At 36.2% G+C, this 27,440-nt stretch overlaps 1 protein-coding gene across 1 annotated transcript; it reads left to right on the top strand.

The window, feature by feature from the left end:
- The first annotated feature begins 775 nt into the window (after nucleotides 1–775).
- Nucleotides 776–26,961, top strand: LOC117407334 (gamma-tubulin complex component 3 homolog). Its single transcript, XM_034012242.3, has 22 exons — nucleotides 776–1,043; nucleotides 2,618–2,725; nucleotides 2,960–3,027; nucleotides 3,558–3,635; nucleotides 4,375–4,592; nucleotides 8,890–9,056; nucleotides 9,601–9,719; nucleotides 12,583–12,708; nucleotides 13,104–13,172; nucleotides 13,433–13,565; nucleotides 14,201–14,367; nucleotides 14,613–14,723; nucleotides 15,282–15,390; nucleotides 15,888–16,077; nucleotides 17,376–17,511; nucleotides 17,623–17,691; nucleotides 19,225–19,360; nucleotides 21,031–21,119; nucleotides 21,204–21,335; nucleotides 23,575–23,715; nucleotides 24,393–24,509; nucleotides 24,850–26,961. The coding sequence occupies exons 1-22, from the start codon at nucleotides 968–970 to the stop codon at nucleotides 25,009–25,011; spliced, it is 2,721 nt and encodes a 906-aa protein (XP_033868133.3). The 5' UTR covers nucleotides 776–967; the 3' UTR covers nucleotides 25,012–26,961.
- Nucleotides 26,962–27,440: the final 479 nt, after the last annotated feature.

Raw genomic sequence — 27,440 nt, 5'->3', positions numbered from 1 at the left:
TGATGTTTACATTCAAAGGCGGCATCAGAACATTAACAAAAATAACCCATTTTGAATCACTACAATTCAATGCTGTGAGTTATAGAGGACATTGTTCACATGCTCTTATTGCTACGTGTATTATTGACAGTAAGTTTTTATAGGCTCACTTTACTCCTGTTAACTGCCATAGCAATATTTTCTTATAAGATTATTATAATCAGGCTCCTGTCTGGATTTGCTGCTGCTGTTTACACAGCACAGTTTTGTATTTTTGCTACACTTTTTATCCACATCAAATACGTTTATATAACACGTTTAAAAAAAATACAAAAACACACACAGAACTCTGGATGGGATCTCACTCTCCCCGTTCCACACACGCATGTATTCTTTATTCCTTTTGGCTGAATTTGATCATTTAAACATTTAATGCATCTCTTTTTTAGACATACCAAAAGAGCAATATTAACGGGCTCAGCGAGCTGTTCATGACTAAAGAACTATCAGTTGGACAAGTTATATGGAAAACAAATGTTAAACTTTGCAATACTTTGGTGAATCGTGGACACATGTCACCTTGGCAGATTGACATTTTTTTATTCCAAGTAAAACCATCTATAAAAATAGAACATAACCATTTATATACAGCTAGATTTACATTTTTTTTATTCCAAGTAAAACCATCTATAAAAATAGAACATAACCATTTATATACAGCTTTCTGAAAACAGCACCCGTATATCAACTTCAGTGCGTGTATTCAAGTAGGAACTGTTCTCCCCTCGGAACCTTTAGTGCGCTCTTTGTTCGCTGGAAGGCAGGAGTTTCATTATGTTCGTCCGTGTCTTTTCGGAGGATTGTGGGGCAGCTTTCGGCGGGTTCAGTTAAAATGGCGCCGTTGCTAAGAGTAGACAGTCAAGGCAAGAATAACGGCTGCAGGTAGATTTGGACACCGAACCGGAACCGTATTGCACTTAGCAGCGCCATGGCAGGCCTGGATCAGAAATCACCGAATGTCTTGCTTCAGAGCCTGTGCTGTCGGATCATGGGCAAGAGCGAAGGTAAAAACAAACAAAAACAAACAGAACGCAGATGTGATCTGATGACACCCTATGTTTAGCAACATCACACAGTAAACGGGCACAGTGAATGGCTGTGTTTACTCTTCTGCACAATGTATAATGATGATAGGCCTTGCAGAGGCCAAACTGTCACTAGTCTCTTCTTTTTTTCATATCAGAACTCGTACTGCTTGCAAAACAAAAGTGCTCCCAGGGTCAGACTGACAAGTGGAATGAATGTACCGCACACAGAAAGAGACCACAGTGTAGTTACCTGTCTTTATGCAAACAATGGTATAGAAGATAGATTTGACTGACGTTGTCACAGTTTTGCCAATATGGCAATAATGCTGTACATTTTAACGATATTATCATTATAAGCTTGTGTGGTTTTTCTGACTGCTGAGGTGAGCTAAGTACAATGTATTAGCTGTCAAGGCAGCAGGATAGAAGTCGCTACTGTAACTAATCAAATTAAAATGTTATTGTAATTTGCTGATCCTGAGTGACAAATCTATAGGAATCCTTGCACAAGTTTGTTCTGTAGTACTGATCTGTGGCAAGTAGTTCTAGGATAGAACGGGCCCTAGCTGTAAACCACCTTTCTCAAAACCAATTTACAGCTGTGTAGTTGTCAATCTATATAATCCATTTTATTTTGCAGTTGTAAATATATTTATACTAACTTGTATGAGTACGTTTTAAAATGCATAAATACGTTTGCAAGGAATACTAATCGTTGAAATGCTTTTGAATTGGTACAGTATGCCCTTTTGTAGTCTGTAATCGTCACGGTGTTATTAATTATGTTAATTATGTTAGCTGTGAAGTGGTTAGATGCAAAGGTTTACGGAATGGCACAATTGCCAGAAGACAAATTGTTTTACTTGTGGAAGTGGCATGTGACTGACAGAAGAAAACATTTGTAACACCTGAAAGGGTCAGATAATGTTGCACAGTAACCCCAACATTGAATGCAGGCAGTGAGCCATTGATATTGACCTGAAACGTCTGCAGGAAGTTTGTTTTGATAGCACACCCTACATCCATAGATCATAATGCAAATAGCAATAATGAAACATCCCTTACAATGACATTCCCACAACACACTGTTTGATTTTGTTAGTTTAATCACTTTTAATTTAGAATTTGTATAATTCAGAGAATAAAATAATACAGAGAATTAGTAAAATCTAAACACTTTAATTTCTTAGGTATGTCAGTGTTTGTTACTGCGATATGCAATATATTCTAAGACTATTCAGTACTATTGGAAAGCTGTTTTAAGGGGGTGTTTCACTGTGGTATATGACCTGACCACTCAAGTGTCACTCCTGACTCCTGGTACTAGTTCAGTGGCCTAATTCTGGAGCCTGATTTAACAACCATTATAATATCTTAATCTTGACTAAGGTAACATAAGGTAGTCCAAGATAAGTACTTACTGTATACCAGTTACAGTAATAATCTTCTAAAGTATGTAATTGTTGTGAAATTCTATGTATTGAGTTATATCATGAGTGAATATTTAGTATTCATACTTTTTTTTTGTTTGGTTTGAATTTGTTTTTCAGTTGACGTTGCACACCAGTTCCAGTATGCTGTCCGAGTTGTTGGAAGTAATTACGCTCCTACAATTGAACGGGATGAGTTTCTTGTTGCCGAAAAGATAAAAAAAGAACGTGAGTTAACATTTTTGATGTTTTTAATGTTTAATTTCAGCAAATTAGCTGACGTGTTTAACTGGTTTTTGTGCATTTTTTTAGTATTTAGTAATGTATCGTATGAAGTCTAAAGTGACTAAAGCAATGTGTTATGTCATCATCATTAAGCATCTTCAGGACAAAAACACATCAATTGTACGTTTTTGTGTGTTTTTGTCTGACGTTACAAGTTAAAAAGGCCCATTCTTTCAGTTGTAAAGCAGAGAAGAGAAGCAGATGCTGCACTTTTATCGGAGCTTCACAGAAAACTTCAGTCACAGGTTTGTTTTTAAAATGAATCTTTTTCTAATGCTGCAGTACACAGCTAATTTAACCTGCAAGAGTTTCAGTTTTACATTGTGGGTTGATTGTGTATAATACAATGCTCTTGTGTGTACCAGTATTGTAATCATCTGGTTGGATACAGTAAAACATTTAGTAGATGTATATGTAAAGTGTAATCCATGTACTATAGCTGAATAACATTTTATACAGGGTGTCTCAGAAGTCATTGTACAGTATATTATTAACTGTGACTTCTACTGTAAATCACCCTCCATACTGTAGCAGTAAGAGGATGGGAGGACGCATGCCTCATGACTTTATATGACCATAGAAATGCATATAATTCAGGACACCAAGGTCCTTATTATCCAATTAAATACATCTGAGCTAAAGTCAAGACAAAAACAAAATTAAGTTGGCTCTGGTCAGAAATACATTTTGTGACCTCATAATGCTGTTTGGCTGGTCATTAAACATATTTGTATTACATTGTAAAAAGTAGTATTTAACTTTGCTTTCCCCACAGGGGGTGTTAAAGAACAGATGGTCCATACTCTACCTCTTGCTCAGCCTTTGTGAAGATCCACGCAAACCACCGGTCAGGGTAATAGCAGGATTTAATTTATTCCTTAAGTCTGTGGAGTTTGATAAACTGTGCCGGTTCACATACAGTACAAAATATACAACAAGGATTACTTTTGGTAATACAAGTTAATAGGATCAGCTGAAGACCACCACGTTTTCTTCTGCCCAGTAATTGGTATTAGATTATATTTTGCATGTTAGTTTTAAATCTAGTAGTCCTTTTGTAGTGTAGATCTACACATCTCTCTTAAATTATTGATGTATGTAATATTTAAAGACGTTCCTGTAATGAGGAGGTCTTTCTGGTTTTCAGCAGCCTTTTCTTCTAGCCCTGTTTGCTGATTTTGCAGGCTGTGCAGATTATATATAAGATGCAGTTTAGTGGAAATAGTGTAATTGTTTCCTGCTTTGTTTTATTACAGATGATTAACCACACTGAAACTGTTTGTTATAATGCGAAGGGCGAGATACTGGTGTTTAATTAGGATATGTATTTTCTAATTGACCTATGTGGTATGTTATTGTTAGAACAGAAACCAATTTAGAAATAGTAGTAGTTTCACAGTAAATTAATTCCCCATGGAAGACTTCTAATTTTTGGCCTTGACACAGTTACATTTTAAAACATTAGTAAGTGCAAACTTGTCACTGGAGTAAAGCTTAGTAAATACTGTACGACTCACAGGAGTAGTCTGTTAATTTTTTTTTTTTAATTTGTCTAGAAGATTCAACTAGATTTTCTTCTTTTCTTTTTCTAGGTTGCCAATTATGCAGCACTGTTTGCTCAGGCTTTGCCAAGAGATGCTCAGTCTACCCCACAATACTACTGTGCCAGGCCACAGAGCCTCCCGCTAAGCTATCCCGATAGGACCCAGTCTGCACAGAGCTCTGGTAGTATGGGCAGCAGTGGGGTCAGCAGTCTCAGTATATATGCAACGAATGGGCCAACGCATACCCCGCAGTCTCTGCTTCCAGGGTGAGTTCATGGTGTTTTTGCTGTCATCCAAGAAAATATATATCAAGTCCTAAAGGATTTAGAAGGGAACATGCGATTGAATGAGGTTGGACAGTTTGCATATTTGACAAACGCAGGCAGCATTTCTGTGCTGTAAATTTCCATTCACAATTAGACAGTAATTCATCCATTACGTCAAACACTCAATCTTAAATGGCAAGGTAAAAAAGATGTTATGGCTTGTGCCTTCACACTAATGAACTAAGACTAAACATTGTAAAAAAAAGTACACTTGACCTAGTATTTTCAGTAGTTTTGGTATTTATTATATTTACTTTTGTTTTTTTTATTTCAGTTTAAATTACAGTGGTGTACAGTGAATAAAGATTTAAGAGTTGTGCAAGTATTAAAAACCCAACATAAACAATGAAAGTTATGTTTTCAGTGGGATTCTCTTCCTTTTAATTAAGATAGTTATATAAAAATAAGATGCTGGACTTCAATAAAATGAGCTTACATTAAAATACAAGCCTCATTTTTATATTTTCCTCTGCCACAGTTTGCTATGTGTAGAGGTACTACATTGATAAGATAAATATACCTTGAACTCTGAGAAATGGGATAAATAGATTGTTTGTTCTGGGCAATGGTCTAAAGGTACCTTGACCTCTGGGCAAAACAACTGAGTGTAGTCCAGGTAAATAGGTTATGTGTACTGTCTTTACGATAATGGCAACAACCAGAGACTTCAACTTAATGTTGCTGGAATCTGCAGTGTTGTTGATTTTACACAGTATCATTAAATATGGATGTGTCAATGGACAAAGCATTTAAGTACTGTTTTTACGAGCAAAATGTACATTACTGTTTGTGTCGATGCTACACTCTAGCACCAGCATGTGGGCAGTAAATTGTGGAATGTGAGGATTTTACACATCATTAAGTTTTAAAGAAGCACTCTGGTATCACTTGCAGTTGTTTTGAAGCTGACATTTTCTTTGTTGCAATTAGGCTGTTGCATAAAGTTTAACAAAAACATTAATTAGGCTTTAATGTTTGCGAACTGGCTAGCATTAAACTGTTGGCCTTGATAAATACCCCCTTCATGCACCAAGTTGTTTTTGGTTTTGGTTATGCATGAATTGTCTTTTGCCAAATTCCAGTTAAACAGAGGGGTATGTAGATGTTCAAGTATAAATCTAATGACAAATTAGGATAAAGTGTTCCTTATTGCCACATTGTGTTTCATATTGCTGTAAGATACCAGTATCTTATTTTGGAACTTTAAAGTGAGTATTTACAGGCTTGGAAGTTTACCAAAACAGAGCTTACCTTTGTTTTGTGTAATATTCCCATTACTTTTTCTTTAGACTCGTATATGAAATTGTAAACATAAATCCCCATAAAGAACGGCTGTGCAGTGCTGCTTACTCTAATGTATTTTTTTCTGACTGCAAGTAAAGCCTAATAAAAATCTGATTTATCTATGAGGATGGTGGAATAGTATTCTTAAAGTTTTGCTGTAATTTGCGTGATCATGTACGAGTCAATACCATTAAATATCATAATGCCAGTCGTAAACACGTAGAGAATAAGGAAGCAAATAAGATGGCAACAATGGCAAAGCACTGCATTCTGTGCTGAAAAAGTAAGACCTAAGGTACTTCGATCAAGGCAGAGCTTTCACAAAGTAAGTATGTTAAATTAATTGCATTTCATTATTGTTTACTTTATTTCTTTCCACGCTACCTGCCTTTTAATAAAGCTATAATTAGCAATTTTCAAAACACATTTATTTGTAGACTGAACGACACTGTTAGTGAAACACTGTAAATATGATTCTCACAACTGTGCTGGACATTTGGTTTTCTGAACTGTTGTAATACAGTTCTTAGGTGTTCTGCTTATTTTAATGCCAGCAATGAGCCAAGTGATGTCTATAAGCATAATGACAGGTTTGAAGTGTCTTCAGGTGCTTTACTTACTATTACAGCAACAAGAGTCTGATTGAAAAATAATAATAATAATAATTGTGGTAATATTTATTAATGTACTTATTTTAACTAGCAACATTATATTTAAGTTCAGAGGCCATATTTAATTATTAATTTGTTGATAAAAAGGATACAAATTTGGTTACAAATGGAATTGGCCATTTTTGAAAAATGGAATTAGAACAATTAGTTGTCCTAAAGATGGTTACAATTGAAGGCAGTGCAGATGCCAGTGTTTTATACAGTAGTATAAAGCAATTTTATGCAGGCCACCAGTTAAGCATACAGTCTATATCTATGATAACAACTGACAGGGCTGCATAGGATCAGAGGATGATTCAAAATCAGAGGCAGAGCCACAATAAATGTCATGTTTAAATTTAAAGTAAATTGTAAAGTTGTTGATACTTGTGTTGGAATATTGTTTCAAAATTGTCTAAAGCAACAAAAATATATTTAAAAGGGTTAATGCGTGGCCGAAGGTTTCTCACTGATAATTTACCCTTTCTCAGTCAAAACGGCAAGTTTCTCAGTAATTAAAAAGCTTAGAGGGAACGCTGATTATATTAATTACTTATATATTACATGATTGTGTGTTAATTTGGCATTTAAAATAGGACTTGTGGCAATGTTTGGGAGGTTTATGTACACTAGTACAGTATGTAGAGGAGAGTGGCGTTTGATTCGAGTACTCGGAAATTGTAATGCTCAAGTACTCTTCTCGAGCAACAACAGATCTCAAAAATCACACCGCTACGAGGGGCTCCCGAGTGGTGCATCCAGTAAAAGCACTCGCTAGAGTGCAGGATGCGCTCTATAGCCTGGATGTCGCTGGTTCGTGGACGGGAGATCCCAGGGGGCGGCGCTCAATTGGCCGAGCATCGTCTGGGGGGGGAGGGAGGGCTAGGTCAGCCAGGGTGTCCTCGGCTCACTGCGCACCAGCGACCCCTGTAGTCTGGACGGGCGCCTGCGGGCTTGCCTGTATGCTGCCCAGAGCTGCGTTGTCCTCCGACGCTGTAGCTCTGAGGTGGCTGCACGGTGAGTCTGCAGAGTGTAAAGAAGCGGGTGGCTGACGGCACACGCTTCGGAGGACAGCGTGTGTTCATCTTCGCCCCTCCCGAGTCAGCGCAGGGGTGGTAGCGGAGAGCTGAACTTGAAAATAATTGGGCCTTTCAAATTGGGGAGAAAATAATAAAAACTAATTGGCAACGACTAAATTATTAATAAAAAAAAAATAGGAAAAATAAAAATCACACCGCTACTATCAAAGACCGCAAACTTTTAAATCTCTGAGGCAAACTTTTTAATATATTTTTTTTTAAACCATATAATTTTGGGCAAAGTTATAATAATAAATAATAATAATAATAAAAAAAAATAAAAAAAAAACTACAAAAAAAGTAATAGGTTCCTGTTTTTTGTTGTTAAATGAACCTTTGAGAAATAGGCCTACACTATTCTAAAAACATTATACCATCTGAAAATGTGTTCAATATGTGTATATATAGTTATGTCTTCACTAGCAACTTTAATTACAACCATAAATATAAACATTTTAATATATACTTTGATGTGTAAGGATTTTTTTTTTTAACTTTGTAGTTAAGTTAAAATGTTATTTGCTTATTTAGGGTTTATTTGCTTAGAAAATACTAACCAGGGCTGTCAGTATCAGAATGTAATATAAAGAGTGTGTGTGTGTGTGTGTGTGTGTGTGTGTGTGTATGTATGTAGATATGGTTTAAACGTTTAAACACTGACATTGCAAAGCGTTTAAACATTCATAAAAATGTACCAAAAGCGCATCCCTAGCATCGATGCATCGTGTCTTTAAGAAAACAGTGCATCGATGGTAGAAAATACATTATTGTCCCAGCCCTAATTTATTTATTTATATATATATATATATATATATATATATATATATATATAATATACTGTATAAAAAAAATTGATTTGGGATGTTCAAATAATTAATTTGATGGTGAGGCCTACCGGAGCTAAATAAATTCTTCAAAGTAATGGGAATATTAAACAAAACTAAGGTAAGCTCTGTTTTGTTAAACTTCCATGCCTATACACTCTCACTTTAAGCCAAATAAAGTTATTTTGTGTACTGGCACTGGTGGAGTGGTGTAGCGATGTTTCATGAGGAAGCAATTACCAGATGACTAATGTTGCTAGTATGTTCAGTATTTAGGAATGTAACAAAGATGTGGTTGTGTGGTGCTGATCCTTAACACCTAAAATGTGAGGTGTGACTGTTTGCAGTGCCTTCATAAATGTTTACTTTGCATGAGTGTTAATGCAGTTTTGTGTTTCAGACAAACTCAAGGCATGGGAGACTCTCTTCGCCAGCAGCTGAGCTCACGGCTTGCGTGGAATCTCTCTGCCGCAGCACCTTCAGTGCCAACTTCTACCTCAAGAGGCCTTGCAAACTCTGTGCCACGCAGTGTGCCAAGATCTAGAAGGGAAGGGGACACAGGAAGCGGTGTGTAGACTGTTTACTGCTGAAAAACGAGTTCACTGCCAATCGAAAACCTTTCTTTCATTGTGCCAGTCAAATAAGGGGTTTGAATCATTCCCTTTCTATTATTCTTGTTCACATCAATCTGTGTGGTCTGTTGTAGAATGATTAAACATATCTATGCTTGTACATGCCAGCTCTGGGCTGCAGGCTGCTGATAGATCCATCTTATAATTCTGTGATTACCAAGCACTCATTGTTCACTGCATGCATGGCAGAGTATGATTGCATAGTGCATGCTCCAATAAGCTCCTTGCAAGTCCAGAGAAATAGTAAATACATAACATATGGTCTGTGAGGTGGCACAGAAAGCACTACCAGTTCCACGTATTGCCCTTCAATTTACAATATTTTTTCCCCAAATTGAAACATTTACTGGTACTTAAGCTTTCAGCCTTTAAAAGATCACGGCCCATTTTAAATGATTAACTACTGAGCTTTTCAAAACTGTACATTTTAATGTTCCAGTGAAACATTATGTTTTTTTTCTTGTGTTTTTTTTCTCCAGGCTCTGTTGAAATAAGTGAGTCTGCCCTCGTAAGAGACATTTTATATGTCTTCCAGGGAATTGATGGAAAATGCATCAAAATGTGCAGTTCTGAAAGCTGCTATAAAATAGATGGAAAGGTAAATCTTACATGAAATATAGTATAGTGATGTCTTTCTTATTATACGTTTTGCAACATTCTTAAAACATGTTTTTAATGTATTGTTAAATTTATATCTTTGTCATGTTACACGCCTTGGGATGTGTCCACTTGTATAAATTGGTTACATGAAATAATTTGGTACTGGGACCTAAAGCGTGAATTCACAACTTAAAAAAATAAATAACCATTTAAAAATAAATGTTATTTGTATAACTTTGACAGATTGTTCATGTAAGAGGGGCCACTAACATGTATCATGTGCTGTGCCAATATTGCAGATGTAGCACTGTGAATGCCTAGACTCTCCAGTTCTAATGAAGTGCTATGATGAAGGCATAATGATCCAACACAACCAATATTCACAATATACAACACAGGAAGGAAATCCACCTCCATGACTTATTCTTCAACTTAACCCAATTTTATCAATATTCTGCAACTATGGAGCCTCTGTACTGAATTCTTTTTATAGTTTGTTCAGCATTTTTTTTCCCGATTTGCCTCCAAATACTGCGTTTTAAGATTGGTACATTTAAATGAGAGGCTATCCAAAGTATGCAGGAGCCACATCATATGTTTATCATATGTTAAGTTTGTATATATTACTATTGTCTAGCATTTTCCCCCAAGAGTTACTCAATGTTAAACAATCTTTGCGCTACCTTAATGGAAATAATTGATTCGATGTAAACTCATTTGAAAATAACCTAGGTTTAAGCCAGTGACCTTCAGTTTGAACAGTTAATACTTCTAGTATTGTCCTTCCTTGATTCACATTTGGAGGACAAGATAAGACAGTCAGTAATTAGCGGAAATTGTTTTCCCCAGCTGACATAATTGATCTCCCTGAATGGGACTAATAATCAGTATGCTCAGGCAAACCTTGATTTTGATAGCGTTTCATATTTGAGCTCCTCAGATTCTTTTGCCACCTACAATGTTTTGTTTTCAGACTACATTGCCAGAAATGGCTTAAATGTACTGTACATATTACAATTTTCTATGCTTTTGAGAGATATTGGGGGTTCATATATAGAGGCTGTACGCCTTTAGAAGAAAGGCATGATGGGATATCAGCTGAACACTTGTCAGCTGACATACAAATGTTTAAGTGCAGAGGTGCTGGATTATTACACTCCGGTTTCATGCAACAGTTATGATGGTGACCAAACGTGTGAGAACTGTTTTGTAAAAAAAAAAAAAAAAATAGTTAAAATGAAGAGTTGCATTAAAAACATGTAGAACAGCGAAAAACAAAGACGTGCGTTAACAAAATGCCCTGAAAACTTAACATAAAGAAAACAATTTAAATGAAGCAATAAGATCAATAATTAAGCTAAAAAGGAAGTGCAAAGGTTACCGTTTTTTTTTTTTTTTTGTGAACTCCAATAAACCTACGTTATCTTTCCCCAGTCAAATCAGAGAGTGCCTAAATAAGCACGGTAATTTACCTTAATAAAAAAACAGTAATGAAAAAGAAAATGTAGAACATAAAGCGCAACCAGATCTAGTCAACAAAAGACAACACATTATTCAAATTATTTGTCGTATTAAATATTTAAGGTAATGCATGTTTAATTTTCTGTTAAATGTGCTCCCGGCTATAATGTTCTGCCGTCCGGCTGTACAGAATTCCTGGGGAGAACCCTGTTTCAGTATTTGTTTTTTTCTGTAATTTTGATTGAAGCAGAAACAACCCCATAGTTAACATTCGAACCGTTCTGAAGAATAAATCACGAGGTGTATTGTACTCCTGTTTTAGACATATTGCTTTGCCCACCACACATAATAACAGTTTGTAGAGGGAAACTGTGTGCTGTATTATATATGTGTATTTATAGAAAAGACAAAAATGAGTGTTTATCAGGGCTTTTTATTGTTTTATACCCTCAGAAAAATGAATGCTATTGCCCAAAAGTACTCTTCTGGGGTTAATACATCCAGAGAACTTCTAAAATCCAGTAACAGCACAGTTTATGATTGCAGTGCACATTCTAAATCTCCGGTGTTTTTCAGTGACTATGACTGACGCCTCTTTTTGCTTTGTGGGTGTTTTTAAAGGAATTAATTGTTAATGAAAAAAATAAATCCTATTTATCTGGTTATCACAACCTGATAATCACAACTATTTATACTATATTACATTAATGACACTTCATTAAGCAGACTATAATACATTGTTACAATTAACTACATTTTCTGAAGTGATATTCTACTTGGTTTCCTCTAGCTTTGTACCTGATGGTGTTGTTGCACTACCTGTTCCATGCTACCTTCTGCATATATTCTTTCTGAAAATGAATAAAACTGTCACGACAAATATTTTGACTAGAACCTTTATTAGCTTACTTCTAGAAAATGTAATTCACCAAGTCAGCTTTCAATCAAACAGAAACATGTATACAGTAGACTGAGTAGAGAGCACTTCTATTTATAGTTACTATTCCAGTATATTCCCATATTGCATTGCTTGTACGGAATAAATACCTATCTCTAAAAGTAGAGACCAAGGCCAGATCTGCTGATGTCCTTCTAACCCTTTTACGTTCACCTTTCTTAATGCACCAATCTTCCCAAAAAGGACAACGCTGTTTCAATTCGCCAGGAAGATCTGGACAAATGAGGGCACGTTTGTAACTGTCCTACAAGGCTTTCATCAGTCTCCTTCCTGAAAAACAAATATCGAAATGACCCTGAAGTGTTTGGTTTAAATCCCCCAAGTCTGCTTGATGATGCAGCTAATAAAGTGGATGGACATGTATGTTTTAGCACGAGTGAAACATACATTTCATGTTCTTTGTGCCTAAGTACATGTGTTGTGTATTTGTTATGTCTTGTAGATTGCAATATCTAAGTCGCTGAGAGACATCACAAGCAGGCTAGCAGAATTGGGGTGGTTACATAACAAAGTGAGAAAATACACAGATCAGAGGAGCCTAGACCGGGCATTTGGACTTGTTGGACAGGTAACAGACTATGAGATTTTTTTCGGTTTTCTCAGGTTTTATTATTGCGTGTTAGTTAGTTAGTTATTGATTAAGGGGGAAAAAAAATCATACCAGTTGTCTGTAGCTGGTGAAGCTCCGTATTGCAGTAGCAATTGCAGGTCATGAATATTCGTTAATAAATGATAAATGCCAATAGGTCGGCCACTATAGAAATGAAATACAGTAAGTATTGTGTCAAAAACAAGAAAACCCAATGAACAGTAACAGATCACTGTGGAAAAGCAAAACACACAATTATTGTTAAAGAAGAAAATGCCCAACTTGAAAGGATGAATATTAGTAACTGCAAAATGAAGAAAGATGCACTGTTACTGCTGTGTGGCGTTGTATTAATTTCATTTGACTTGTTTCAGAGTTTTTGTGCTGCATTACATCAGGAACTTAAGGAGTACTACAGACTACTCTCTGTTTTGCATTCCCAGGTAAGAATTTATGGAGGAAATTAAATCAATTACCTGCTTTCTAGTATATATTTTAGATCTGCCTTTTTGGAAATCTGAAGTAACTGCATAACTCATAACCTCCAATAGAGTCTCTGGATTTCATTTAGGTAGAATCCAGTAAACTGTCGATTTTTGTTATATGTAGATTTTTAAAAAAATGTTTGATTGTATTAGCACAATAATACAGTGAGTCTAGCCTATACAGTATTTATTTATTTTTATTTTTTTAAAATCATCAGTTGCAGGTTGAAGATGACCAAGGTGTGAACCTGGGGGTTGAAAACAGTTTGACACTCAGGCGCCTTCTTGTTTGGACTTATGATCCAAAGATCAGACTGAAAACCCTTGCAGCACTTGTGGATCACTGTCAAGGTTGGGAAATTTTACATAGCTTTCAAATGCACTGCACTGTTTCATGGAGTTTTGCTTATAAAGCTTTTCATTTAAAGATACTATTTTGTCAAACGGTATAAAAATGACTAAGCAAAACTAGCAGGTCCTGTTGCATAACCTGACCCCAAAGAAAGCAATAGATGATCACCAGGGAAGTACATCCTCTTTGTGTGCTTATGCGCACATTTAGAACATAGTTTGTCTGGGATAATCTGTTTATTACAAATAGACAAAGGATTTATTCTCCATGGAGTTGTCATACTTAAGACTTTTCTTTCTAATTTTGAAATAGAAAAATATATTTTAAGGTTTAAGAATTTTACATGTAGGTTATTTATATTTACAGAACAGCTTAACTACCCCTCCCTTTGAGCTGTCTTTAGGGACAGCTCTTGAGGGGATTCACCATTCCCGTTAGTGACATTTGTTTTATATAGCGTATAATGAAAGAGAAACTGTCAGTTTGTTGGACCTGAATTTAGATTTTCGTCCTCTTGCTTACCCTGGTTAGTGTACGCACAGAGTAGACAGCAGCACTAGACAGGTACATTTCCCTCTCTCATTCGCATATAAAGTATGTATTGGTATATAATATATAGACTTTGTTGTTGCAGGGAGAAAAGGGGGAGAGCTAGCGTCAGCTGTCCATGCTTACGGTAAAACAGGGGACCCGTACATGAGGGCACTAGTGCAACACATTCTCAGCCTGGTGTCCCATCCCATCCTAAACTTCCTGTACCGCTGGATTTACGATGGGGAGCTGGAGGACACATACCACGAGGTAAGAGCTTTTTGTATTCGGGTTATATCCTTTTTTAATGGGTATTGATTAAAACATGAGTGGGATATTAGTAAAAATGTGTCTTCACAGAAGACCTTAATATCTGTACTGAAACCGGTTACTTTAATGTGAGAGCAGTGCGGTAAAATGTATATTATTATTTTCTCCATCTATATAAATAGAAAAGGACACAGGAAACTGTTTTGTTCTGACTATTGAAAAATGACCACCTGCTTTTGTTGCAGTTTTTTGTAGCCTCTGACCCAACAGTGAAGACTGACCGACTATGGCATGATAAGTATACTCTTAGAAAATCGATGATCCCTTCCTTTATAGCTATGGATCAGGCCAGAAAGGTATGTCATTTGTTTGATATTCTGAGTGTTTGCAATATCGAAGGCCTCTTTGTTTTGGACCATGCAATGTACATTGTTTTTTTTTTTTAAATGTGATTCCCAAGCAAACTTTAGTCTAGTATAGAAATTAAAGAAGGTAAACTTGAGGCATCCACCACAATATTGTGTTTTTCACAACACATTTTCACATAATCCTTGTTTGTGCTGTGTAGTATTATTACTATCGTAATATTGAAGTCAACCCTGACATGCAGTGACACTACTATACATACAGCACTTCTCCAATTGTGATGAGCCTGGGTAAGGACATTCTTTAGGACAATTCATTAGCGATCAGAATGCAGAGATCTATGGAGATCTTTTAATCTATGCCACATCTTCATTTTTAACGTGTATCTAGAAAACTGCTTATCCAGTTGTGAAAAGTCTTACATCACAATTTTAAGCATTCATTAAATAATTATGTTTACGGTAGGACTGTTGGCTGAACTAAGCTTTTTAGCTTGGATTCAGGCTTCCAGTATAACTTCAGTAAATATGCAATGTTTTTCATCACAGGTGCTTCTAATTGGAAAATCTATTAACTTCTTGCATCAAGTTTGCCATGACCGAACTCCTCCTGGTAAAATAATAGCTGCGTCAAAATCTGCGGATTCTCTCAAAGATGGTATGACTCGGTTGTGTTTTTATTTGTTTTGTTTGTTTAAACGTATAGGTTTAACTGTTCTTTATTTTAATTAATTTGTTGGTGATAGTAGTAATAGTAGTAGTCGTAATGCATGTTTTACTTCTGAAAGCATATATATATATATATATATATATATATATATATATATAAAATATATTTTTACTATTATTTTGCATTAAGTACACAATGTTGACTGACTACATTCCATTACATTTTGCACATATACCTGCAAACGCCTTGAAATACCACTTATAAATGACCCCCAAATACTGAAAGTTTTTGTTTGTCTTTTTTTGTTTCTGTTTTATGGCATTCATCGCTGTTTTCCATTTGTTTCCAATGAAGTAAACTATTGGTGTTGCTGTTTTTGTCACAAATCGATATAACATGGAGCATGGTACTTCAATTATTGAAATATGTTTGGCCTTGCAGAGATATTTCATTTTTTAAATGTCGATGGTCAATTTTATTTCCAGCTGCTGAGTTATTTACTGATTTGGAAGGTGCCTTCCAAGGCAATATTGATGCAGCCTATTTTGAGACAAGTAAATACCTGCTTGATGTTCTAAACAAGAATTACCACCTGCTGGAACACATGCAGGCCATGAGAAGGTACTTGCTCCTGGGTCAAGGAGATTTCATACGCCACTTAATGGACCTGCTAAAGTAAGTGTCTCGGGGAACCGCAAAAAACCCTTTCATTTTAACAATGTTCACGTTAATACGTTGTGCATGTCTCTTATAATAAGACACCCTACACTCACGTATTAACTTACTATAAATCACAACAACTGATACTCATAACAAAGTATTGTGTTTTTTTTGTTGTTTTTTTTAACTTTTGAATTGTGTTGTATTTTCTATATATGGGATGTCATATGTACACAAGATAAGATGTTGTGGAATTTTAAAACAGCTTAATGACGATTGGTTGTTTTCTTATGTGATTTTTTTTGTTTGTTTGTTTTTGTTTGTTTGTGTGTGTAAATAGTCCACGCAGTAGAATCTATCCTATGTTTAATCTGAGGATATAGTTGGCATGGACTCCAGAGCTTGTTGAATTCAAATGCACTTCCATTACAGTTTGCCACGAAGACAATTTACTGTGAACCAGAACAGTCTCTTTTTTACCTCTTGTTTTATGCCAATTTGAAACAGAAACCCTATCGTCATTACAAATGAAGTTTATTGGTACATCAGGCTATTATTTGTTCAACTGTACAATGATCTAATATAAAAATGTTTTGTGCTTTCAAAGTACCTTTTGTATTAAATCAGAAATCACACATCTTTTTTCTGTGATCTTAAAACACCCTCCACAGCGCTGTGCTGTCTTAACATGGTGAAAGTGTTTACACTTCATAGTAAAAAGCTAATTTGTACAGCAACATCAGATTAGAAACTTTGGGTTCAGTTTTGATTTCAGTTAAACACACAATTCTGGCTTCTTGCTGTTTTATTTTTGGGTTACATATTGTCACAGATGCAAAATGCTAAAAAAAAAGTCCCTGTACACCAAAACAGACATGTTCAGGTTAATTTACGTCTCACAGTACCAGTTAATTCAAGACGCACTCTACTTTATATTCAGTGATATTTAGAAATGAAGCCATCTGTGCACAGTCAGTACATGTCATCTCCTGTTACCAAAGTCTTGCAAGCGTCTGAAATGGTAAGCACAGTGGTAAACTGAAGTTACATGTGTCAAGTTGTCAAACTCCTGAACAGTATTTATTCTTCCAACACATTACAATTTAAGATGTCATAATCTCGAAAAGCTTAGTACTGATGCCAAATAGTTTGAATAGAGACAGAATTATTTTAGACTCAGAAAGGTAGTAACCTTGATCTAATTTTCATCAAATATAAGACAGATTGACTATTCTACACTACTTCGCAAGTATTGGGCTTCCAGACCATAAGTTATGGTTCTGTTTGGTGAATGTTTGTTCTTCAACTCGCAGGCCTGAATTGGTGAGGCCAGCCACTACCTTGTATCAGCATAATCTAACAGGGATCCTTGAGACGGCAGTCAGAGCAACCAATGCCCAGTTTGACAGTCCTGAGATTCTCAAGCGACTTGATGTCCGACTTCTGGAGGTACCATTTCAGAAATTGTTGTGAAAAGCACATTGTTGCATTGTTGCAGAAACTCTTTAATGAGAGCTTCATAAAGCATTGCAAAATACTAACGTAACTGTCCTCTCTTAGGTATCCCCAGGTGATACAGGCTGGGATGTGTTCAGTATGGACTATCACGTTGACGGGCCAATTGCAACGGTATGTTTTACAGGAGACGATTTGTGAGAGTGTCTGAATTTCTTTAAATAATGAAGGTGGAAGCTGTTCACTTGAAATTTCCTAATAAGTCATAAAAGTACTAAGCACTTGGATAACACATTCTTGACTCTTTAATCTCCACTAGGTTTTAATTATTGACGTGGATGAAAAGGTTTCTTCAGTTAAGTGGCTTTAAATATTACATGTGCAGACCGAAACCTAATTTAGTTTTTAATAGCCCAGTTAGTAAAATTACACCGTGTATGACAAGCTAACATATATAATGTAGTCAGATTTTAGTCTGACAGTTCTGCAGTTGATAAATCCTTAAACTCTTGTCCGTTATTTAGATTATTTAAGTGTTTCTCAAGTGAGTTATACAGGGCCTTTCTAGAGGGCAAGGCTTTTGCCTGTTTCAGAAGGACTTTGTTTTTACTGGTGTTGCAATCCTATCTTATTATGTTAAACAATTTTTCTTCATCACATATGTTAATGTTCTTTTTAAATATATTTTTTATCTTGTGTGATATCAAGCCTTTAAATAAATAAATACTTTTTACAATTTTATAGATTAAGAATACAATGTACCATTGCAGTTCAATACAGAGACACTATTTTGTTTTATTTATTTATTTATATGTTTGTTTTTATTTATTTATATAAAAATGTTTACAGTCAAACATCATTTCCCAGAGAGGTGTGTGGCTGAGGTCATTCTGAGTCTCCAAGACTCAAGGGTAATGAAAATATTAAGACCATGGCCTCTTCATTCTATCAACTTATACCCCTTTTACACAGGTTAACAACGGTTTAAAACTAAAGTATTACAGATTTGTACTGTTTTTTTTTTTTTTTGTCGATTTCACTAAATGTGAATCTCCATACATTAGCAGTTTGTAATTATTTGACAAGCAAGTCAATGTTTTGATTTAACATGGGCCCTTCTGTTAAGTATTAAACAGAAATAATGAAATTAAACTTACTTTAGATGAGACATATGGCTTTAATGTCGCTTTATAAATAAGTTAAGCGTAAATAAAATAACACTGAAAACTAAGGACCATTTTTGTATAGAGCTATAATAATCAACATATACAAGCATGACTTCATGGTTATTTTTAATGATCATTATTACAAATTTTAGGCTAGAAAGTTCATACTGATTGCAAATGTTTGAATGACAAAACATGAGGGAAAAAAAAAATTACCTTTTTTGCCATACACCTCCTCTCTATTCTCTGACTCGGCACGTTCATTACGCGTTCATTCGCTCCGCTCGGCTCTTCAGTGTAAAAGCAACTCAAGGTACCTGAACTGTACCAGGCTGGCTGGGCTCGGCACTGGCTCGGCTCGGGTGTGCCAGTGTAAAAGGGGCATTAGGTTAAGGGTGGTCATGATGCCAAATGGGATAGGAGAGAGTTCTCAGAGTGGCTGGGTGGTGTATTTTAAAAACGTTCTTGTCATATGTTCCCATAATATGTATCTTGCTCGGAGATTTTTTTGTTCACTTTTGAATATTGAATGTATTTGTAGGTATTCACTCGGGAGTGCATGAGTCATTACTTGCGGGTGTTCAACTTCCTCTGGAGAGCTAAGCGGATGGAATATATTCTTACTGACATTTGGAAAGGCCAAATGTGCAATGCCAAACTCCTCAAGAGCATGCCAGGTAAGCAGCTGAAAATACATAGAAAATAGATTTAATTTTTAAAGAAGGGAATCCTACTGTGGATGACTAACGTGTCCAAATCTATTTCTTGGAAGACAGATTAGCCATAACAGCCCTATCAATATGTTCAGTATGGATGGTTTCAGAGAGTCCAGTATTAGTGTTCAATCCAGCTGTTGTATTGGAGCTTAAATTGACTTTTTGTGCGATACACCTTTTTCAGAATGTGCAGTTGTGCACAACATCTAGCATTTGAGCCACTAAACAAAACAAAACAAACAATACCACCAAAAGATTAATTTCACTTTTGCTGATGCAAAGCATGTTCTGAGTGGATCCAGTTCATTATTATTATTTTAACATTTTGTTCCACTAGGTGGCAGTATTATACTTGCGTTTAAATCGTTGTATTTGTTTGCCAGTATAGCAAGCGGTAACTTCACTACAGTTAAGCAGAGATCATGGATATGGGATGAAATATGCTTGTATACACAGGCATTTGATTGCAGATTTAGCCTCTCATATTAGGAAAGATCACACAGTAAAGTTGCCCCTGTTGTCCTAAGAGTCAAGAACCAATGACATGTTTCTGATTGATAACTTAGGATCATATGTGAAATGTCAAAATAGTTACCAAGTACACCACTTGATTTTGCATGCTTTAATTGAACTCCTTGCCATTTACATTAGTTTTAAACCATAAAAAATACAAAAGGCAAGATTAATAGATGTATTTGGAATGTTTATCGTGTTTTACATTCAGAAACCTTTGGTTTTCTTCACAATCTACTTATCACCATTACTGTGTGTTTTATTTATTTATTTTTAGGTGTGAACTTTTAGTATTTCAGTACAGATGTAGCCTAGTTATTTCCCAATCTCCCACCTGTGGTGGCTAATTATTAAGGTGTAAAAACAGCAAGCATTGGGCCGAGAAGGATTCAATGACCACCTTGGTTAATAATCCCACATACATTTACAAAGGCTTGACAAGATGCAATGAGCCTGGTATTAATAATGCATTGAACAGTACTTTCTATTTTTAGCACATAATATAGTCTGTATAGGCTTTGTAGCAGGATATCGGGGTGAAGGCCAAGAGCCGCTAATTGGGTAAAGTCTACAACCTCTGAAGGTTTGATGTTTCCTAATCTCCTTCTTTAAGGGGAGGCTAGAGACGAAAGGGCTTTGAAAGAGGTGATGTGGGGTCCCAGGGTCACCCGAATGAAATATCAGTTTGCTTTATCTTTAAATGTTTCATGTGCTCTGGACAATTGGCGGTAGTCTCTGTAAGAACACCAATTGTTTGTAGAAGGAGCCTAGATTGAAGACATACAGTATAAGATTTTAATATCTAAATATTGAATGTAATAGCGCTAAGTTTCATTTGCTCCACTATAGACACAATAGTCAGTGCTTGATGTGCTCTGATAGCTCTTGTAACTCTAGCCAATTACTTTGCTTACATGATGGATCATGGCAAAATACACTTGCTAACGGGTGCTTCATACAGTAATAATATCAAATGAACAGCGGCAACCTGCCAGTCCTCTAATGTCATGAGTTTGCCTTTTACTTTGTTGTTCTTGTAAACCATATCCACTAGCTATAGATGTCGCTCTTCTAATTAGGTCAAGGGTTCCTTCACTGTGACTTTGCATTCTTTACAGAACTCTCTGGAGTACTGCATCAGTGTCACATCCTGGCATCGGAAATGGTCCACTTTATTCACCAAATGCAGTATTACATTACCTTTGAGGTATGTTCCGTTGTTTGGAATCGGTAATGACGCTTGCGTGTGTGCATTTATCCATGTTGATTACCGATCATTTGGGGTTTGTAGGTGCTGGAATGCTCTTGGGATGAACTCTGGAACAAGGTGCAACAAGCGCAAGATTTGGACCACATCATTGCTGCTCACGAAGTGTTCCTTGATACCATAATTTCACGGTGTCTACTAGACACTAACTCACGAGTAAGACTGTCTTTTTTTTTTAGCCCAAACATTATACTGTTTATTACAGTTTCTGGTAAGATGCTTTTTCTAATTCTTTCTATCTTATTTATCTTTTTCTAATTCTTCCTATCTTATTTTTCTCCCCTATAAAGTTTCTTCAGTATTCTGATTCACAATAACTGAAAGTGTTATAAATAAATAATATTTGTATACAGTGTTTAAAGCTGGCCTAAAATTCAACCCAGTCCAAGAATAGAACGTTTTCACGTGAAGTGAACACCTGTATTGTATTATTTAACACAAACTTTAGTATTTATTTGACTAAAGTTAAAAACATATGGTGTATGATCTTCTATTTCCTAGTAAACTGTTTCTTGTTCTTGTGCTAACAGTGCAAAATAATTTTGGTGGAATTCACAGATCGTCATCTGGGGCAGATCATGAAATGTGACTGCATTATTTTGTTTTATTATCTTAGCGTACATTTATGCTATTTTTAAATTAGATGTCATTGTCTCCTGGTTTGCCCCAGGACCAGCAAAACATGTTTGTAGTAGTATACAGTGCCGTGAAAAAGTATTTGCCCCCTGTCTGATTTTCTGCATTTTTGCACATTTTGTATTTGTATTTGGTCAGATTTTTTTGTGGGTTGTTGTAGTATATAGAGGGAGTCTGAGAGAAAAAAATGACACCAAAGTTTGGTGCTTCTTTCATTTGTTTGGTGTGCAAGGTAATCAAACATGTAATCTTCAGGTGTGAAAAAGTTATTGCCCCCCCCCCCAGTTAACTCAACCCAATTAAAGGGATAATTAGGGTCAGCTGTTTGAGTACTTCGGTTAACAACCAGACCTGATTTGGGCCAGCCCTGCCCAATATAAATCTGACTAACTTTGGCCCTTACCATCTGAGAAGTTGTCAGCACACAGGTTCTAGAGGCACATCATGCCACGAACAAAAGAAATTCCTGATGACCTCTGGAAAAAAGTTGTTGATGCCTATCAGTCTGGAAAGGGTTACAAAGCCATTTCTAAGGCTCTGGGGCTCCACCGAACCACAGTCAGAGCCATATTGTCCAAATGGAGAAAGTTTGGGACAGTAGTGAATCTTCCCAGGAGTGGCCGACCTGCCAAAATCTCTCCCAAGAGCAAGGCGTAAAATCGTCCAGGAAGTCACAAAGAACCCTAGAACAACACCCAGGGATCTGCAGGCCTCTCTCGCTTTGGCTAAGGTCAGTGTTCATGACTCCACCATCAGAAAGACACTGGGCAAAAATGGGATTCATGGCAGAGTAGCAAGGCGGAAACCATTGCTCACTACGAAGAACATGAATGCTCGTTTCAAGTTTGCCAAAAAGCACCTGGATGATCTTCAAGAGTTCTGGAACAATATTCTATGGACAGATGAGTCAAAAGTGGAACTTTTTGGCCGACATGGGCCCCATTATGTCTGGCGAAAACCAAACACTGCATTCCACAGTAAGAACCTCATACCAACGGTCAAGCATGGTGGTGGTAGTGTTATGGTTTGGGGATGCTTTGCTGCATCAGGACCTGGACGCCTTGCCATCATTGAAGGAACCATGAATTCTGCTCTGTATTGGAGAATTCTACAGGAGAATGTCTGGCCATCCGTCCGTGAGCTGAAGCTGAAGCGCAGCTAGACCATGCAGCAAGACAATGATCCGAAACACACAAGCAAGTCTACATCAGAATGGTTGAAGAACAAGAAATTTAAAGTTTTGGAATGGCCTAGTCAAAGTCCAGACCTAAACCCCATTGAGATGTTGTGGCAGGACCTGAAACAAGCAGTTCATCCTCGAAAACCCACAAATGTCACTGAGTTGAAGCAGTTCTGCATGGAGGAGTGGGCCAAAATTTCTCCACGGCGCTGTGAGAGACTAATCAATAACTACAGGAAGCGTTTGGTTGCAGTTATTGCTGCTAAAGGTGGCGTAACCAGTTATTGAGTCTAAGGGGGCGATTACTTTTTCACACGGGGGCATTGGGTGTTGCATAACTTTCTTTAATAAATAAATGAAATATGTATCACATTTTTGTGTTAATTGTTCCTCGGGCCGTTTTATCTAATATTATGTTTTGGTTGAAGATCTGATAACATTCAGTGTCAAAAATCAGACAGGATATATTTATGTACCTACACGTGCACAAGAATCCACACTGAAACAGTAAATACAAGTTATAACTAAAGTAACCTCTCCTGAAATTGAAACAGCACTTGGAATGTTTCTTTTTATTAGGCTCTTCTGAATCAACTTCGAGCCATCTTTGATCAAATTATTGAGTTCCAGAATGCACAGGACACCTTGTACCGGGCTGCCCTGGAGGAGCTCCAGCTCAGACTGCAGTTTGAAGAAAGGAAGAAACGGCTCCAATCTGAGGTATCCTTTCAGCTGCATTTTTATTGTCATCTACCAATGATCCCTAGGGCCAGTGATACTCTCCCAATTATTAAGTATAAATATGATTCAGGGCTATTGTGCAAGACACAGGTTTAAAAAAACCCTTCAAGGTGCCAATGTATCCTCTCTGTCTTGCCCTGTTTAGAAAACTGTTTAATCCACATACTGTACACACAACTCCTGTTACATTAGAGGTCATAGAAACACTATTAATATGACTGCTACCACAATTGCAAGTTACAGCAAGCAAATCATTCAAACAGACATTGTTAAAAATATGTGTTTGCTGTTTGAGCAAAACAAAAACAAATCAATTGTTTGTTTTATACTCTGTATGGCTGTACTGTACTTAAGATTTATAAATTACATAGAATGGAAAACAAGTATTTTGTAGAGCAATTCACACTTTAAAACAAAAATGCAATTGCAGAAAAAAGTTTTTAAATTGCCATTTATCACTGTATTTAGAGGGGAAAACCCCTTCCAAATTTAAATTCATTTATCTGAGGCTATGAAGGAAAAATAAATACAATTGAAATAAATCCCCATAAAGTTGAAGTGGTATGTGGTTCCCATATACCACTCAAACGACTGCAGAGTCTTCTTTAATACAACTGTAATACAAATGCAATGCTGGACCTGCTCATGTATTTCAGGGAGAGTGGGGAGTAACAGCAGCAGATGAAGAGGTGGAAAACAAACGAGTTCAAGAATTTTGTGAAACTATACCAAAAATGCGCTCTCAGCTACGAATACTTACACATTTCTACCAGGTATGTCACTACTTTGCAGTAAGTGTGTCTTTCTTGATAGCCTTTTTTTTCTTCTAAGCCTTTAATTAGCTTTGAGTCTGTCTGAAGAATTGTAAGTGCTGCAACTCACAGTTACTCAGAATAACAGGAAGCAACAAACATGACATTTTAAAGCTGCTTAATACTACTGAAGAATGTGTACTATATTATTTTGACAAATACCTTAAAGGGAATCGCATTTGAACAATCTGTACCCCTTATGCTAAATGGTTGGTAGCACAAGTTCCTGATCTGCAAATCAAACTGGACTGTTTTTTCTTTATTGCAAATATTTCTTGGCTAACACTGTGTTTTATTTCAGGGTATTGTGCAACAGTTCTTGGTGTTGCTGATGACGAGTACGGATGAAAGTCTCCAGTTTCTCAGCTTCAGACTCGATTTCAACGAGCACTACAAAGCAAGAGAACCTCGGCTGCGGATGTCCTTGGGGACCACTAGGGGGCGACGAAGCAGCTACATGTAGAACAGCCAGCAGCATTTTATACAACAACTCAATAGGGCTACATGGACATTTTAAGTGTGTCAGATGCTGGGTTCTGAAAAGTTTCTGTGTTGTTGCCAAACAAAACCTAGCAACCCCAAAACTGCTCCAGTAAACCGCGTGGCTAAATGATGTGTCATTTAGTAGCACAAGGTCAATTTCAATTTTTTTTGCCTTTTTTTTTTATAGCTGACTTGTAGAAACTAAAAATGGCAATTCATTCTCTTCACTAGATGACATCACATCAATGCTAGTAACTTGCATACATTATGCTATTCTTCATATACATTGTTTGCTATTTGAATTTGAGTAGTTTTTTTTTCTTCTTCAATCATTATGTAAAAAGTTGCTTTTTTCTCTCCCACTGTAAATTCCCACATTTTGCTACAGTTGCACTTGGGTTTGTGTACACATTCTTTGTTGTGCGTTTCCAAAGGATTGGAGGCTGCACAATTGCAGAGACATTTTCCTTGTATTACAAAAACATTATTATTCTGTCAGGACAGGAGTAGACAGATGGACTCAACATTATATACGCAATGGCAACATTTAATAAAACCATCACTTGTCAGTTTAAAAAAAAAAATATCTGTAAGTATACTTTTGGACAATCAACAGCATGCAGCAATGCTGACTACTAGCTGATGTCCTGAGTATTTGATGTTCCGATGGTCTTGCAGTGTCTGATCTACTAAGACTACCAAGCGGCACTTTGCCTTGGCCGTTGAGGATTAGAGGAATTCAAGTTTTATAATTCACATTTATTTATTTTGGCACCATATTACTATCTAACAAAGCTGTTTTTTTTTTTTTTTTTTTTTTTTTTGTTAAAATTCATTTTAAATGTAATCAACAGAACAATGGTGTTAAACATAACTTGAAAAAAGGGATGTGCTTAACTTTGGGGCTCAATTTGATAACCTAATTGAAGCTCTGCTAGCAATCAAATTTCGTTGTCTTTTTGGACTGAGTAATGTCTTTCTTGTTCCAGCTTTGATAACTCAGTATCACACGTAATGTAATTCACTTATCTGTTAATGTCTTAGAAATTGACACGCCACAAGCACAGGCTTAGTGAGCACCCTCACTTGTGGGTCAAGTTGTGTTTAACAGCCTATACAACCTGAATGAATGTATGGCTGGAGTATGATTTATTCCCTTTTGAAATCTACATTAGTGTATTTTTTCAGTGTGACCGCAGATCTCTCCTGTTACACCATACCTCTCTTCCACTTGGATCAGATGCTGTTTCTGAACTGTAGCATTCTGGAGCAACACATCAAGAAAATATTTCAGCAAATTTATATAGGACAGATGTATATAGCAAATACACACATTTAAAAAACAGTTGTGCCACATAGTCTTAGATAAAATTACTTCTTGATTTGTATGTGGTTTTGATGAAAAGGTGCTTTAATGAAAGAGGAGTTTATATGAGTGTCTGAGCTCAAGATTTTTATTATCATTTTTTTTTTTTTAAAAACCTTCAGTTTATGTTTTGAAATCCAAAATGTTTTAAAATGCCTTTGCTCAAGTGAGCTATTGGTGATGATTTTTGGGAATTCCTCAGATTTTCATCAGTATTGATTTATGCACCAAAATATGCTCATGTTACTCAACTTGTGGTTGTTTGTTAATAAGGAGTACTAAATGTGGGCAGTAGTATTTATGTGTTGTCCATTTTGCTATCATTACACCATCCGAAAGACTGTAGTAAGCTCAAAACTGACTCCTAAATACAAATACATTTTAATAATTAATATTTGGCCACAATGGCCTGTCTTCTTACTTACTATCTGAACCATGTTCAGTTAGTAAGCTAAAGATGCTGATCTAGTAAATACTTTTTTTGTGCCTCTGTGTTGGAACTAATGTATTTTTTTTTACCTTGTTTTACAGAGTAATAAACCATGCATACATACAAATAAACTACCCATAAGGCTTTGATATTTATTCAGCAAGCAAATAGTTGCAGGCATTTGGACTTTTTCTTTCTTTTTTTTTTTTTTTTTAAACCCAGTACATTTAACTTGAATGAGACACCGATGTTGGATAGTTGTATTTCAGAGGTGTGATGTGTTGTGTTTACATTCTGTACCAGATTTATATTGGCAAACAAAGTATTTACAAAGATTTTATGACAATTTTACTGTCCAGATCTGTCCAATTTCAAAACTTTGCTTTAGTTAATCGACTTGCTGCTTACTAAGCCTTGTCTAAAATCATAAAAAGGCAGTAATCAAGATGGTGGATATCAGTAACAAAATATTAAACTGAAAATAATTATCCAGTATGAAGAGATACATTGCTGTTAGTGTAACTGGTGTGCAGTGTGTGAAGTATGCTCAACTGAACAAAAAAGCCTACTATAGTATGTAAAGCAAGAGCAGAAAAACGGTTAATGTAGCAAT

Source organism: Acipenser ruthenus, chromosome 8 (genome assembly GCF_902713425.1).
Source record: "Acipenser ruthenus chromosome 8, fAciRut3.2 maternal haplotype, whole genome shotgun sequence".
Classification (NCBI taxonomy): domain Eukaryota; kingdom Metazoa; phylum Chordata; class Actinopteri; order Acipenseriformes; family Acipenseridae; genus Acipenser; species Acipenser ruthenus.
Note: the sequence above shows the minus strand (reverse complement) of the source record. Positions and strands in the feature narration are given on the sequence as shown.

Bases quoted from the DNA above. Each gene is read 5' to 3' on its own strand.
- LOC117407334 (XM_034012242.3), top strand. From the start codon at position 968: ATGGCAGGCCTGGATCAGAAATCACCGAATGTCTTGCTTCAGAGCCTG. The intron at 2,726-2,959 runs GTGAGTTAACAT...CCATTCTTTCAG, and splicing joins CGAAAAGATAAAAAAAGAAC to TTGTAAAGCAGAGAAGAGAA. The intron at 23,716-24,392 runs GTATCCTTTCAG...CATGTATTTCAG, and splicing joins AGAAACGGCTCCAATCTGAG to GGAGAGTGGGGAGTAACAGC.